The 17,220-nt window shown below is 39.6% G+C and overlaps 1 protein-coding gene across 5 annotated transcripts in view; it reads left to right on the forward strand.

Moving 5' to 3' along the window:
* Nucleotides 1-17,220, forward strand: part of KLHL5 (kelch like family member 5) — a 133,371-nt gene that overhangs the window by 89,463 nt on the left and 26,688 nt on the right. For all 5 annotated transcript variants that reach the window (XM_030563716.1, XM_030563719.1, XM_030563718.1 and 2 more), the window contains 3 exons: nt 12,171-12,357; nt 13,878-14,102; nt 14,399-14,561. In XM_030563716.1, coding sequence (XP_030419576.1) covers nt 12,171-12,357; nt 13,878-14,102; nt 14,399-14,561 — 575 coding nt within the window. The remainder of the gene's footprint in view (nt 1-12,170; nt 12,358-13,877; nt 14,103-14,398; nt 14,562-17,220) is intronic.

Here is a 17,220-nt window from a genome sequence, read left to right on the forward strand (position 1 = left end):
GGTTAAAGCCCCTGCCTTATTTTCAGCTGTAGATGCCCTGTCGGTGCCGTCTCCCCTCGGTGGAAACATGATGGGTTCATGCCAAAGCCCTCTTGGGGACACACGTCCACTGATGTCGGCAGGCACATCTGGAGTACATTATGACAATACATCCAATTGTATCTGGGATCTCCAACAGTCCACCAAAATTGCAACTTGGAATGTTGCAACTCTTCACAGGTATGGTCATCAGGTCGTTGTCTCACCCGAAATGGATCGTCTTGGTATATCAATCTCAGGACTAACAGAAGCAAGGCTGATAGATCACAGACGTCATAAGGTGGACGATTCTTTCCTTCTGTAGTCTGGCAGCCACAACCATTTAAATGGTGTAGCAGTACTATTGCAACATGAAACCAAGTCCTCCCTGACAACCTGGATGCCTGTGTCTCCTTGTTTACTAATTGCACATCTTAAACGTTGACACGGTTACTTCACTGTCATGGTAGTCTGTATGTCAACAGAGGAATTTTTTGACTCAGTTAAAGATCATTTCTCTGATCAGTTTGAACATCTAGTATGCACAGTCCTTCCACATGATCTTGAGTGACCTAAATGCAGTGACTGGCTCCCTGCAAACTGGATGTGAACAGGTCATTGGTCTTTATGGTTCAGGCACACCCAGTAATAACTCTTGCCGCTTGCTTACATTCTGTGCCTCCCAAAATCTTTCCATTCTTGGGTCATGGTTCAAGTGGCAATGCTTACACAAAATGTAATGGATCTTTCATGATGGTGTCACTCAAAAGGAGTTGGACCACATCATTACACATGATAGGCGTATCTTCATCTGCTGTAGAACTTATCGTGGTGTGGAATGCGCGGCGAACACAGATCACCATCTAGTAGTTACCAGTATGGTGTTGATGTTCCAGTGAGCAGGTAACCCTCTCTGATGATGAAGTTTGACATCTATGAACTCCATGTGCCAGGTTTATCCAACAGGTTTTTTATTGTTGTCAGCATCAGATTCTCAGCTCTAGCTAACCTGCCAGATGACATGGAGGTTGCCTGGTCCCTGTTCTCTTCTACCCTCAACCAATCTACTGAGCAGACGATTGGCTATAAGCATCCAGCACATTGAGCATGGCAGATAATTAAATTGAAGGCCTCAGTGCGTCAGTGTGGTGATAAACATACTCGTAATCAGCTGAAGCAAAAATTTAACACCCTAGCAGTCCGCGATCGCAAGGCATATTATAACCAAGTGACAGATGGTGTCGAATTTGGCTTAGCCAGGATCGACTTGCAGCCAGGATTCCACGCCATTCACAACCTCAGTGGTCAAGAGGTAATCACTACAAATGGTATCCTGAATGCCAGCCAAGGCCATCCATGTAAATTGGATTATGACATTCTCTCACGCTGTGTGGAACATTATCACAGTGTCCTGAACCATCCTCCAGCTGCCACTTGTTCAGAACCGGATGATCTGGCACTCACTGCAGTTCCGGATCCAAACATTTGTACTGATGTACCAACATTGAATGAAGTGAAGTATGCCATATCTAAACTGAAAAACGGATATGCAGCTGGTGCTGATGGCATCCCCTCAGAGCTGCTAAAATATGCTATTGATCCTATAGCAGCATCACTTCTGGCCATCTTTCATCTGGTATGGAGAACTGGAACCCTACCAACTGCCTGGAAGGATGGTATTGTGATCTCGCTCTATAAGGGCAAGGGATCGTGCAGCAAATGTAAGAGCTACAGGCCGATCACCTTGCTCTCTGTTCCAGGTAAGGTATTTGCGCATGTTTTGCTGGCATGCCTGGAGCCTTTGCTACATCGGAAGCGTTGTCCCCAACAGTCAGGCTTTATGAGGAACAGTTCCACATTAGATGTCATTTTGACCCTTCACTTGTTGTCAGAGATGCATCAAGAGTTCAAGAAGCCCCTGCAAATAGCATATGTTGATGTCAAGGCTGCATTTGATTCAGTAGACTGTGTCGTGTTACGGAAGGCCTTAAAGGGTGTAGATGTCTATTACTCTGCTGGACTTGGTTAGAGAACTGCATAATGGAACTACTGCCTGTGTTTGTCTGGGAAACCGATGTCAGCGCCTTTTAAAATAGTATCTGGTGTTAGGCAGGGCTGCATTCTGGCCCCTGCACTCTTTTGTCGGCCAATGGATTTCATAATGCAGCATTCCGTCAGGTCCATAGGCATTGAGATCAGTGATCTCTTGCTCACAGACCTTGATTACGCTGATGATGTTCTTTTAGTACAGAGCCCCAACAGGTTTCGTGAGGTACTCCAGCATATGGAGGAGTCAGCTAAGTTTGGTCTCCTCTATGCTTCGTAGTCAAAGACAAAACTGAAAAATATAGGACCAGGTCCACCTGCGACTCCAATCTCTTTGAACAATGAAACCATTGAATCAGTTTCCAGCTTTTGCTATCTGGGTTCTATTCTTACTATCTCCTCCAATTCTCACACAGAGGTTCTCCATCAGATTGGCATCACAGCATCTGCCATGGGCCGTCTACAACTGATATGGAATCAACATCATCTTAGCATGACAACCAAGTTCAGGATTTATTCGAGCTGTATCCTTCTATACTGTTGTACGGGTGTGAAACATGGACACTACACTGCGCAGACTGGACAAAGCTGAAGGCTTTCTACACAAAATGTCAACATCGTATACTGGGCATAAAGTGGCATGACTTCATCAGTAATGCAAATGTTTATGGTTGTTTGGGTCTACAGACTACTGGGGCCATTGTCCACTGGTGGTGCCTTATGCTTTTCAAGGATGCTTTGCAAGGATGCCACAGGACGTTCCAGCGAATACCGTTCTCCGGGTGGCTTGTAACATCCGGGATAAAAGCCACCAATGGAGGAGTGGAGGCGGCCCAAAGGCAGACACCCTAGTACATGAGTTTATCAAGTCTGTTCTGATGTTGGACTCTCAGACCATCAAGCCTTTGCAGTTGCACAGGAACGGACCAAATGGCGAACAATCGCTACAGCCAACTATCTGGCTAAATGACGAAGAAGAAGAATGTTATAGGACTGTAAAGCTAATGGCAACAAGATTTGTAATGGAACCTCTATATCATCAGTTTTATTTACAGATTTCTTTGAAGCTACCATTATACATTCTGGCATCTCAGTTTATTGACAGAAGCAGCATCCTAGACATCTGGAAAATCTTGTTGCTGTTGCAAAGGCTTGTGACATGGTTGTTTTATTTGTTTTTATATTTGTTTACCAGGTTCCAGTGGCTAGTATCTGGTCTTTGATCATATTCTGAAAAAGTTGATTAATCACATTCCTAACTATGAGAGATTCAGCTTTCTTTTCTTCAGAAGCTCCTAGTACTTTAGAATTTTCTGTTTAAATTACTGCTAAAAAATTTGTTTCAAATATATAAACATACCTTTTTCTGCTTGTGTTTTTCAGATGTGCTTAGAATGTTAATGCACCATTTGTAACTGCTCAATTATAAATGCCTTTGAACTTTGGTTCAAGGAGCTACATAAATAACCAAATCCCCAGAAAACTGTAATTTATAATTGGGGATTTGTTTTGGGGAGTTTATTTATTTATATACGGTAATGAGTAATGTATATTACATTGTATAGTATAATATATATATTGTAATAAGTAATCTCTTTGTGATGTTCTCTAGAGCACTTTAACATAGTACTCTTTCACACAGCACTACTTTAAAGCGCACTAGAGAACCTTTGGTGCACTCCAGTGGGGTCTGCATGGACCAATTAATGAGTAACACATAAGTGTGCTTTAGAAGTCATGCTCCCATAATCCATATTACTGCTCCATTTAGACAAGCCCTTAGATACAAGTAACCATTTCCAGTGTTTTGCAGGTTTTTATTGGATACACACAGATTTCTTTTTCTTCAATTGAGGTTGTTTTATCAGTGTTGATCAATTAAAACCTAAAATCAGAATTAATTATAATTAAATTATAATTATTGTAATGCATTCTATTAAATGGTTAGCATTTGTAAAACATGTAAGTCAAGACAAAGGTTGTTTCAGTGGGGAATGTTAATTTATAATGAATTGCAATACAGTGGACTTAGTCACAAAAACACAGTTTGGGGTTTTTTAGTCAAAAACAGCCTTGGACTGCTTATATTTTTAGTTATCATGGAATTATTTTCATAGGTCCAAGCCTTGTGCTATAGTAAATCATAGCTATGCTGGGGTTCTCTGTTCTAGTGAGTAGATATATTTGTTATTTGGAGATGCAAAGAAGTATTTTGCCACAAGTATTAATTTATACAGCTTTACGGTTTGATCTCCCCCATCCCCCCCCAAGGTTAAATAGTATTTGTCAATCTCAAAAGTAGATCCAAGGGCCGGGTTGAGGTTGGAATGTTGTCCTATTGGTAGCCTTCTGTATTACAGGAAAGCAGATTTCAGTGCCTGCTCTTAATCTTGATCTAGAAGGATGCAGAGGTTGGTGGTGTTGTAGAGGCACTTACGTATTGCATCAGAAGTAATCCATTCAGCCAGTTAAGGAGTTGTCTTATCTGGTTCTTTTTATTCTGGAGTATAGTGGCCTAATGTCAAATGTTCTAGCCCACTAAAGCTTATGCTCAGATAAATTTGTTAGGGTTTGGCTGCACTTGCAGCTGTACAGCTCTGGGAGTTAAAGCTGTTTTCGTACAGCCGTGTAGGGAAAGCGCTGCAGTGTGGCCACACTGACAGCTACCAGCGCAGCAATGTGGCCACATCTGCAGCATTTGCAGCGGTGTTGGAAGTGGTGTATTATGAGCAGCTATCCCAGCGTTCAAGTGGCTGCAACGTGCTTTTCAAAAGGGGTGGGGTGGAGTGTGACAGGGAGCATGGGGGAGACAGAGAGAGTGGATTTTTGGAGCTGACACTGTGTCAGCTCCCTGCCTTGCAAGTTTTAAGGACTTGAAGATACACAGCACCAACCTTCGATCATTTTAAAAGTTTCGACCCCTTTCCCCAGCCCTCTCTCATTCACTAAATGCAAATAGTCTTCAGACCAGATAAGCAACTGATCCAAAACAGACCCCCCCTGACCCTATCCGGGCTGCTTCTCTCTTCAAGCAAACACTAGCTGTGGACATTCATCCCCCTGCCTGCCTCTGCTCGAGCAAACAGTAGCTGTGTTTGTTTTTTAGATAACACTGCTCTACGACCAAAGTGCTTCTGAAATAAATGTAGTCCCACTTTACTAATTCTGGGTCACTGAGAACGAAAATGATGCTTAAAATTGTTGATTGGCTCTAGTTTTCAAGATATGCTATTGGGTCAGTATATACGACCCTTGACTTAGGAATGGCAGAGGATAAGTGAGTTATAAAGGGAAGGGATCTCAGTTTAAACCAGAAATGTCTAAAATACATCTTTGACTGGATCCATGAATAAATCTATGACTGGGTTTGGACAGTACTTGCTTTTTAGGCAAAACAATGAATGATGCAATCTGAAGCTGGTATTGCATTATACATGATATGAATTGCATCATGTTATTCCTAGAAGTCATGGATGATGCAATCATAACAAAGCTTACATCACACACGAACAAATTGCCCTATATCAGCTCTAGAAATCATACAGTGTCGTACTCTCTTATTTGTCAGTGTTTGATTTTGCAAAGGGACACATTTCTGTTTAGCCAAAGTGACCAGAGATGCCTCGTGCTTGTGTGAACAGTGCAGATAACTTCTGCTATGTTTGTGGTGAAGTGACTTTTGCATCACAAAAGCGCAGTATAACCACTGTGATTAAGAAAGCCTATCACCTTTCTTTTGGCTGCAAAATTGGAGATCAGGACAAGAGGTGGGCCCCACACATGTGCTGCAACACTTGTGCAACAAATCTTTGCCAGTGGTTGAACAGGAAAAGGAAATCTATGCCTTTTGCAGTGCCAATGATTTGGAGAGAGCCAACAGATCATACCAGCAATTGTTACTTCTGCATGGTGCCTCCAGTTGGGAAAGGTGTGTCAATGAAGAAAAAGTGGACTGTGCATTATCCAAACATTCCATCAGCTATATGCCCAATACCCCACGGAGAAGGACTGCCGGTTCCTGATGCACCAGAATCATTCTCACTTGAGTCAGACGAGGAAGAGGAAGAGGATGAAACTTCTGCTCCTGAACCATCAATGTCACAGGACCCACATTTTCTCCCATCTTCCTGCTCTGAACCACACCTCATAACACAAGGTGAACTGAATGACCTTGTCAGGGATTTGGAACTACCCAAGAGTAAGAGCTGTTGGGCTCCAGACTACAGCAGTGGAATCTCCTGGCAGGCTATCAGGGCAAATGGAGCCCATCAATATTTGCAGACTATTGCTGGACAGTGACAAGAGATGCTCCATTTAATGAATACAAGAGACAAGCCAAGAAGCGCCGAGTAGAAACCGAATAGGACTAAACTATGTACATAGTAGTTTTTTGCCTTTTGTTTCATAATACATTTTATTTATATAACCCTTTTGCTGATTTTTAAAGTGTTACATAAACAGGACAGGTGAAATATTATAATGTAAAGCAACCATAAACACATGAAAAGACCTAGGTTTACAATTTATGATTAAAACTCTGCTATCTACACAATATACATAGACATAAAATGTAAAAACTTAAATATCTTAGAAACAGTAGCCAATCAGTTGTTTTAATTGTCATATTTGTATTCAGCCCATCAAAATACATAATAAATATCACATTTTATCTCTGAAGCAGACGGCTTCTCAAAAATTGTAGACCAGTGTAAACAGCTCTGGGAGCCCTGAGTTCACAACAAAACAGAGGCATCACAACAAACAGAAAGTGTTATCTTTACTTAAAAAGCATTATGGGAAGGTTCTGGAGGTCTGTTACAGAGTAATAAGATTAATCACCGTTTATACTGGCACCCCAGCGCTGCAAGAGCAGTGCTGTTCTCTTTATTCCTCTCGTCGAGGTGGAGTACAGCCAGCGCTGTAGCCGGGGAGATACAGCGCTGTTTGTGACTTGCCAGTGTGTACGGGGAGTAAGTTACAGCACTGTAAAGCCACCACCAGTGCTGTAACTCTCAAGTGTAGCCAAGCCCACAGTCTCTAATGTGCCACAAGTACTCCTCATGTTTTTAGACACTAGTGTGACACTGATATTCTGTCTGTACACAAGTATAAAGCATTGCATGCCAACATTTAAAACATTGTAACATTTCTTTTGGTTTAGCAATTTTCTAATAATTAAATGAGTATAAGATCATAAAAGCTGCAAGCACTGCTTTGTATTAAAAGAAGCAGCTCAGGTGAAGTATTGCAACTGAGAATGATGAAAACTAAGATAAGCACTGTTCCTTCTTACTGATGGTTTTAAGCAAAGGGATTTTTAATTTGCTTTTTAAATAGAAGCAAACCTTTGCTAAAGTCACGTTTAAAATATTGATTATGGTATATTGCATTAGTCTAAAAACAGAAGTTGTTACAATCTGATGGAAAACTTTTTTATAAATCTATAGTTCTGTTTACTTCCTTAACTCAGTGGTTCTCAAACTTCTTTTTTCACGGACCACTTGAAAATTGCTGAGGGTCTCAGCGGACCACTTAGTGGTCTTTCCAAATGTTTGTACCATTAGCTAACTATTGTAAAGCACTTTGGATAAAAGCGCTACATAAAAAAAACTTTATAATATTTAACTTTTTTTCCCTACAGATAAAAGCACACAACTCACATTTTAATATCTGTAGTCTTTCTAATGTAGTAGATGTGCCCTCTCCCCCCTGCCATGCTGGGACCAGGAAGGAATGGGGTCTCTCCCCCACCACACAGCTGAGGCTGGGAAGTAGGGCCATCTCTCTCCAGCCGCCACAGCCCTGGTGCTGTGGAAAGTTACCTCTTTCTCTGGCTGCCATAGCCCTGCACATCCCAAATTCCCTCCACCCCCTCTTTTCACCCCACTGTGCCTCCCACCTATCCCCTATTCCCCACAAGGCCACCACCTCACCTTACCTGTGTGTTTTCTTCAGGGTCCAGGCCTCTAACTAGTGGAGCCACACCTGTGTGGCTCCACTAATTAGGTGGGTGGTCCTTCATTCTCTTGTGTGCGGCTGCCCAGGCACGCACCTTAAAAGTAACTATCTGCGGACCACCTGAATGGAGCTTGTGGACCACTGGTTGTCTGCAGACCACAGTTTGAGAACCTCTGCCTTTACTCATTTTGCTATCTCTTTTATGCTGACCTGAATGTATCACTTTTGGCAAAGGAAAAATATGTATGCAGTATATTCCTTTTTCCAGCATAAAATGGAGTAAGGCCTTATAGTTGTGAAATTGATTCTTTTGTTTTACAGAAATCTAGTATTTTTTAGATATTTTTGCAGCATGATGCAAAAGGCCCAAGAGAGCTGAGAAACAAAAACAAAAAATAAAGTAGGAATATCACAGACGAGTGAATTACATAACTTGAGTGCAAAACTTTCAAAAGGAAGTGGGTGTACAAAACTTCATACTAAGGGGAAAACTGTGTTTGGCTCCTGCACGGAGGCACAAGTCAGAGGAATGAGTGCAATGTACCTCCTTTCCTTATGTTCCCATGTTGCAGCTGGGCACAGTTGAGATCTTGCACTCACCTAAGTACTAGTCTGTTTAAAAAAAAAAAAAAAAAAAAGAAATAAACGAGTGAGGTAGAAGCCATGGCCTTGCCTCTCTCCTTTGTATCAGCTAGCAAAGCTGATCCTCCACAGAGGGAGTGCACACTACACAATTTTTAAAGGATGGTGCAGCAGCTAGACAACTCATCTCCTGGTAGGGTGACCAGACAGCAAATGTGAAAAATCGGGACAGGGGTGGGGGGTAATAGGAGCCTATACAAGAAAAAGACCCAAAAATCAGGACTGTCCCTATAAAATTGGGACATCTGGTCACCCTATCTCCTGGGATCTTTGTGTTTATGTGTGATACAACATTTCAATGAGGCCCCGCTGGGAAAATGTACTATCACCCCACCCAACAGTGGGCTCTGTTAAATCTAGGCAGCTCTAAATTCACAAGAGATGCTTATGCTTTTGTGGTCAATAACCAAATCAATTCAGTGAACCTGACTAACCTACTGGGGCAATCTTTGAGAGTGCTTGCTTAGTACACTTGAAAGTGAGATGGATCTCTGGAGGCAGGCAGGAATTTGAGATCTGTCATGGCTGACTGCCAGCCTGATCCAATCCATGCATCATAATAAGGAAAAGCAATATTTCTTACTGAAGGAGCCACAGTCTCCATCTCTTTTTGTTTATGTTGGGAATTATACACAATGACCATCTCGCCAGAAGAAATTATGCTTTCATGTCTGACCTCAGTCTTCTTTTTACTGGACCTAATGTGCACAGTTCTCTTTTAATGTATATTTCCTAACTTTTTAGAGTACTTGATACTGTTCTGTAGAGTTTTTAGCAAATGTGATGAACCTGGGACTCATTTCATCATGCTGCAATTAAATGAAGTTGAGTTTGATCAGTGCATTTGCACATAGAACCAGTACAGAAGAAAACTCATTGGTGTGTTCAAAAGTAGCAGTCTAAGATTAAACCAAGAACAGCGTGAAGAACTAACATCCCACTCATAATAGGGGTCTACATTACAACTGCCCCTTTGGCAGATCTTAAGAGATTCTACCCTACAGATGTTTAGACTGACACAGCTACGGCATTGCAGCTGTGCCACTGCAGTGTAGACACTTGCTATAGTGACGGAAGGGGGGTTTCTGTCACAGTAGTTAATCCACCCCCTCAAGAAGTGGGTAGTTAAATTGTCAGAAAAATTCTTCTATCAACATATACCAGGGCTTAGGTCAGCTTACCTACATCTTTTGAAGATGTGACTTTTTCATATGCCTAAGCAATGTAGCTAGTTCAACCTACATTTTGGGTGTAGACCAGGTCTTAGTGTGTTTATATGTGTGCAGTGCTTAGATGCTATCGTAATAAACACTGTGTAAATTAGGACTGTCGAGCGATTAAAAATATTAATCGCAATTAATTCACACAATTAATCATGCTGTTAAACAATAATAGAATATTATTTAAATGTTTTGGATGTTTTCTACATTTTCAAATATATTGTTTTCAATTACAACACAGAATACAAAGTGCACAGTGCTCAGTTTATATTTATTTTTATTACAAATATTCGCACTGTAAAAAAAATAGTATTTTTCCATTCTCCCATTGCAAGTACTTTAGTGCAGTCTCTTTCTCATGAAAGTTGAATTTATAAAACAATGTAAAACTTTAGAGCCCACAGGTCCACTCAGTCCTACTTCTTGTTCAGCCAAGCACTCAGAAAAACAAGTTTGTTTACATTTGCAGGAGAAAATGCTGCCCACTTTTTGTTTACAGTGTCACCTGAAAGTGAGAACAGGCATTCGCATGGCACTGTTGTAGCCAGCATCACTTGATGTTTACGTGCAAAATGCCCTAAATATTCATATGTCCCTTCATGCTTCAGTGGCCATTCTAGAGGACATGAGTCCATGCTGATGATGCATTCTGCTCAATAACAATCCAAAGCAGTGCAGACCGATGCAAGTTCATTTTCATTATCTGAGTCAGATGCCACCAGCAGAAGGTTGATTTTCTTTTTTGGTGGTTCGGGTTATGTAGTTTCCACATCGAAATGTTTCTCTTTTAGGACTTCTGACAGGATGCTCCACAACTCGACCCTCTCAGATTCTGGAAGGCACTTCACATTTTTAATCCTTGGATCGAGTGCCATAGCTATATCTAGAAAGTTCACATTGGTACCTTCTTTGCATTTTGTCAAATCTGCAGTGAAAGTGTTTTTAAAATGAATAACGTGTTGGGTCATCATCTGAAATTGCTATAATATGAAGTACATGAAAGAATATGGGTAAAACAGAGCAGGAGACATACAATTCTCCCCCCAAGGAGTTCAGTCACAAATTTAAGTAACGCATTATTTTTTAACGAGCGTCATCACATGAAAGCACGATCTCTGGATTGGTAGCCAAAGCATGGAGCGGCATACATATGTTTAAATACTTTGCAATGCCGGCTACAAAAGTGCCATGCGAATGCCTGTTCTCACTTTCAGGTGACACTGTAAATAATAAGCAGGCAACATTATGTCCTGTAAATATAAACAAACTTGTTTGTCTTTACGATTGGCTGAACAAGAAGTAGGACTGAGTGGACTTGTAGACGCTGAAGTTTTACATTGTTTTGCAGTTATGTAACAAAAAAAATAATCTTCATTTGTAAATTGCACTTTCACGATCAAGAGATTGCGCTACAGTACTTAGGTGAACTGAAAAATACTGTTTCTTTTGTTTAGCATTTTTAGAGTGCAAATATTAGTAATCAAAATAATAATATAAAGTGAGCACTGTACAGTTTGTATTCTGTGTTGTAACTGAAATATATATATTTTTGAAAGTGTAGACAAACATCCAAAAATATTTAATGAATCTGACTTGGTATTTTATTGCTTAACAGTGCAATTAAAAATACTATTAATCTCAATTTTTTGAGTTAATCACGAGTTAACTGTGATTAATCGACAGCCCTAGTATAAATGTCATTGTATAGACCTCTACCTCCTTCCTGCTTTGCCATTTCAGCCTCTAAGGTGCTGTACTGAGGTACAGAGAGGAAAAGTGAATTTTACAAGGTCACGGAATAGATCGTTTGCAGAGTTGGGAATAGTTTGAATACTTCAATACTTTGAAGTGCTGCAATGTCTTTGACACCCCCAGATTAGATATTTTGCTATAATTATTGTGATTCTTGATACATATGGCCAGGGTTAAATTGAGTGGCAAATTTGATAGTCAGGAAGCATTTTCCTCTGGGTATATTGGCCGTGACACAAAAATTGATCGTGTCTTCCTTTGGAGCATTGAGCAGGAATCGCCCATTAGAATAAGGTGAACCTCATTCCTTCCCTTCTTCTATCTTTCTAAATATATTTCAAAATATGTGAGTATTCTGTACATTGATTTGTCTAATTTTACACTTATTTTATTTGTGTGATTATTCTGATGAGTGTGTATTGTAAACCAGACAGCAATCTTTTTTCAGACAGAATGTTCCATTATAATTTTTATTCTTTCAAACTTCTTGCTGTTTGCTTAGCACTTAAACATGTTTAATTTTATTTTTGTCAGTTTCTGGCAGACATGGAAAATAATGCCCTCTTTAAAGATGACATTGAATGTCAAAAACTCATTATGGAAGCAATGAAATACCATCTGTTGCCCGAGAGACGACCCATGTTGCAAAGTCCCCGCACAAAGCCTAGAAAGTCTACAGTAGGAGTGCTGTTTGCAGTTGGAGGAATGGATGCAACAAAAGGTATTGGTTTACATAATATTTGTTGATGACAGTGTATATTGAAAATCAGCTGAGTAGATTTTTGTAAAGATATATTTATTAGATATGTATGTAGGATACAAATTAAAACATTCAAAGGCTATACATTATAAATAGTAGATAAATAGATATCTATTGATGTTTTTTATTTCTGTAATAGACATATATAGCAATAAAAATATTACATGTGTACAGGAAGCTGAGTTATGGTTGTTGTAAACCTAAAATGGGATCACCTCACTTCTGTTCATTTAAATGTTCAGTCAAATGAATGGAAAATCACCTCTGTTCACTTGAATGTTAATTAACATGGTTAAAAACTTAAGGAAGTTATACATAAAATTTTAATATTAATGAAGACTTGAATACAAACAAAAATAAGTGAAAGCTGCTACAGAATATTTAACTCATACCCTTATTGACTATTAAAGCATTCTATCAAGGTATCTCAGAATGGTACTTTTATGAGCTTTCCTACTGTGTGGTGATAACTAGAAACATTTTAGTGAGTTATGAATGCCACGGGAATTAGACCACATTTTCATTCATTTTTAGTTTGTGTATTAATTTTAACATTATATTAATATAGATTATACAAATGATGTTAGTTGTATGTCTATACACTGTGAATGCATATATATATATATATATATATATATATATGCATTCACAGTGTATAGACATACAACTAACATCATTTGTATAATCTATATTAATATAATATTAAAATTAATACACAAACTAAAAATGAATGAAAATGTGGTCTAATATATATATATTTTAATTATATTATTTATTTTTTAAATGTTTTGAAGGGCAAGAGCCAGAATGATCAACATCCTTGCTGGATTAAGCCTATAAAGACCATTAAAATTTCATATATATATATGCATTCACAGTGTATAGACATACAACTAACATCATTTGTATAATCTATATTAATATAATGTTAAAATTAATACACAAACTAAAAATGAATGAAAATGTGGTCTAATATATATATATTTTAATTATATTATTTATATTTTAAATGTTTTGAAGGGCAAGAGCCAGAATGATCAACATCCTTGCTGGATTAAGCCTATAAAGACCATTAAAATTTCAGGAAGTGACATAAAATGAACCTGACAGAGCTATATTTAGGTATTAAGATTAACATAACGGGGTTAATCTTAATACCTAAATATAGCTCTGTCAGGTTCATTTTATGTCACTTCCTGAAATTTTAATGGTCTTTATAGGCTTAATCCAGCAAGGATGTTGATCATTCTGGCTCTTGCCCTTCAAAACATTTAAAAAATAAATAATATAATTAAAATTAAAAAATAAATAAAGAATACTATTTGCATTTTAAAGTTAAGCATATGTTTAAGTGAATTTCAGGATCAAATCCAGAAGGCTCAGCAGGTTGGAGGATCAAGCCTTCTGTCAGTAATTTAAATAGGACACTTACTGCAAACAACTGTTCTCTTTGACTATAACTTGTATATATTACTGTTAAGGAGCTACGAGCATTGAAAAATATGAACTGCGTACCAACATGTGGACTCCTGTAGCAAATATGAATGGGAGAAGGTTACAGTTTGGAGTTGCAGTATTAGATGATAAGTTGTATGTTGTTGGTGGTAGAGATGGACTGAAGACATTGAATACTGTGGAGTGCTACAACCCCAGAACAAAAACTTGGAGTGTAATGCCACCTATGTCCACACATCGGCATGGCCTTGGTATGTATAACTTCATAATTTTTAAAATGCTAAACTTATGATTGATTAAGAGCAGTTAAAATCTCTCTTTAAAGCTCATTTGGTTTTATCTTGATACTAGCCTAAATCTGAACTCTAAAATCAGCTAAAATTAAAGTGACAAATTATTTTGATTTGCTGTGGAACATATTTAATATTGGCAGTCAAAAGAGGATGTGATTTGTGTTTATTTAAAGGTGCATCTTTTTTGGTAGGGGTAATGGGAAAGTGATGCCTTTTGTTTTTCCAGGAAGCAGTTGTTTCTCTCTGTTTTTTAGGGGTAGCTGTATTGGAAGGTCCTATGTATGCTGTAGGAGGGCATGATGGTTGGAGCTACTTGAATACAGTTGAAAGGTGGGATCCACAGGCTCGTCAATGGAACTTTGTAGCCAGTATGTCAACTCCAAGGAGCACTGTTGGTGTAGCAGTATTAAATGGAAAGTAAGCAAAGGCATTTTCTTGAGAAATAATTTGGTCCAATTTTTGTTTACATTAATTTTTTAAATGTAGCTTTAGAAATATTTTAAAATGAATGTATTGCTCATGAAGGATGTTGGTTGATAGTACTGGGAATAGAAGTCCTCTTCTTGTAGAAAAAGAACAGCATTGACTATGCAAGCTTTCCCGTCACACCCCAATGTGCTTCAGTGCTGTGAAAGAGGAGCCATCTCTAAGGGCAAGCAAGCAATTCTGCCTGCTTATTAATTAAGTCCCTGGCACATTTGCTGAAGGCACCAGTTGGAGTTCTAGTTTCTGTTAGTGTTGAACCTATGTATTGATGAAAATTAACGTTTTGTAACTCTGCAAATGGCAAAATAATCAAATTTGCCAAAACCAAACTTTAATTAATACAGGTAATAGTTTCTTCTTCTTTGGCTTTTATAGTTTAGAACTACATTTTCAAAGCCATGACCTAATTAAAGCAAAATACTTCAAGTCACACAATTATTTTTTTGAAAAACAAGACATGTTCAAATTCTCATGTTTTTAGAAGAATGAAAGCATAGTTTACTAAACCAACAAAGACTTGCACCAGTCCATATTTTCAGAAGTAGAAAAAGGGTTCTAAAATATAGTATTTTTATTTCTGCCACTAGTCCATGTCTATAGTAAAGAATCCACAAAACATCTATAGCTGTGCAGTACAGTTTTAGCCTATACTATAGATGCTGTAGATATGGGTGTACAATAATCCATTTTAAAGACTATTAACGCCACTTGCACTAAAGAGAAAGGTACCTATAAGATATGGGCTGAAAATCTCCCTAACCTTTTGCAGGTGAAATTGGTAATGGAAGGTGATTTTTGCAGAGTTTCCATTTGAACCTTCACTAAACACACACATTTTTCACAGGTAGAAACAGAAAGAATTTAAGAAAGTGGTTAGTTTGTCCAATCATAAAGTGAGCTCATAAAGATGATATTAATCAGTTGTATGATTTTGCTATAAACACAAATGCTCAAATATATAAAGAACCATAGAAGAGGTGGAATATGTGAAAAAAACCTGTCAAGAATTATAGAAGTAAGAAATGGGGGTGAAAAAAGTTGATATACTGCTTCTCCATGTCATTGCAGAATTGTTCATTATTGTACATTTTCTAGTATCTTGTCCAGGCTGGTTTTGAAAGTCTTAGGCAATGAGGATTCTTATTCAATAGATAGACACATCCATGTTATTCCACTTAAGTGTGTGCACACCCAGCGCACCAGAGCCAGAGAAATTTGCCTCGCAGTATCTGTAGAGGGGTGGTTCATACCTTGTGCCTCCCCAGCAACATGAGGGGATGCTGCTCTGGCCCTCTCTGAGGCCAGAGTCTACACTACTGCTGCCAGTTGATCTAAGCTTTCCATTTTGAGTTATGTTCGTAGCGTAACTCAAGTCGACGTAGAGCTGTGTCGACAGGAGACGCTTTCCCGCCAACATTGCTTCTGCCTGTCATTGAGGTGGAGTACAGAAATCGATGGAAAAGTGCTCTCCCATCAGTTGAGCATGTCTTCACTAGACTGCTAAATAGATGCTGCTGCATCTATTATAGCAACACCAATTTAGCTTTGTAGTGAAGACAAGTCCTTCTTACTGCCTGTGGCTGGAGCTGGAGTCTGTGTGGTCTTAACTTCACAACCCTTCAACTAGTTTAGTTTTCTCTTGTTGTATATTGTTAGTAGTACCCTGTTAGCTAGAATAGTGTTAGTTGTGTTAGTTTAATTTTCCTCTGTGCCACTCTAACCAGCATTTAAACCAGGGGTGGCCAACCTGAACCTGAGAAGGAGCCAGAATTTACCAATGTAAATTGCCAAAGAGCCACAGTAGCACGTCAGCAGCCCCACATCAGTTCTCCCCCCCACCCCTGCGCCTCCCACCACCGGCAGCCCTGCCTATCAGCACCTCCGCTTCCCTCCCTGCATCTCCAGATCAGCAGTTTTGTGGCATGCAGAAGGCTCTGAGGGGGGAGGGAGGTGGAGTGAGGGCACTGCAGGCTCAGGGAGGGGGCAGGAAGGAGTGGAGTGGGGACAGGACCTGTGGCAGAGCCAAGGGTTGAGCAATGAGCATCCCCTGGCACATTGGAAAGTTGGTACCTGTAGCTCTATCCCCAGAGTCCGTGACTATACAAGGAGCCGCATATTAACTTCTGAAGAGCCACATGTGGCGCTGGAGCCACAGGTTGTCCACCCCTGGTTTAAACGTTGTCTTTCATATGGGGGAGCAATCCCCATCAGTAATCCACACATGCGTTGCTTGCTGTATCTCAGCCAGGCCCACATTGAAGAGCGTTGTGTGATCTGCAGATCATTCAAGAAATGAACTCAAGTAGCTCGGGACCTTCACTTCAAGCAGCACCCGCTTGAACAAGCCATGTGGTCTGCTTTGGCATCGAGGCCCTAGTCGGGTCAGAGATTACCTTTAATTTGTAAGCATGCTCTTGCTTCATGTGCCAGAGCAGGCACCTCTCCAAAGAAATAGAGAAGCCATTTCCCATTGACTGCCTCACGGAAAAGGTTGTATAAGACGTATCAAGACCACTCCAAGTCTCGGGTGGACTATTCTGCCTCCCCCAGGGAAAGTTTGGACCAGCACAGAGTTGGTGACGGCACACAG

Source organism: Gopherus evgoodei, chromosome 5 (assembly GCF_007399415.2).
Source record: "Gopherus evgoodei ecotype Sinaloan lineage chromosome 5, rGopEvg1_v1.p, whole genome shotgun sequence".
In the NCBI taxonomy this organism is placed as follows: Eukaryota; Metazoa; Chordata; order Testudines; family Testudinidae; genus Gopherus; species Gopherus evgoodei.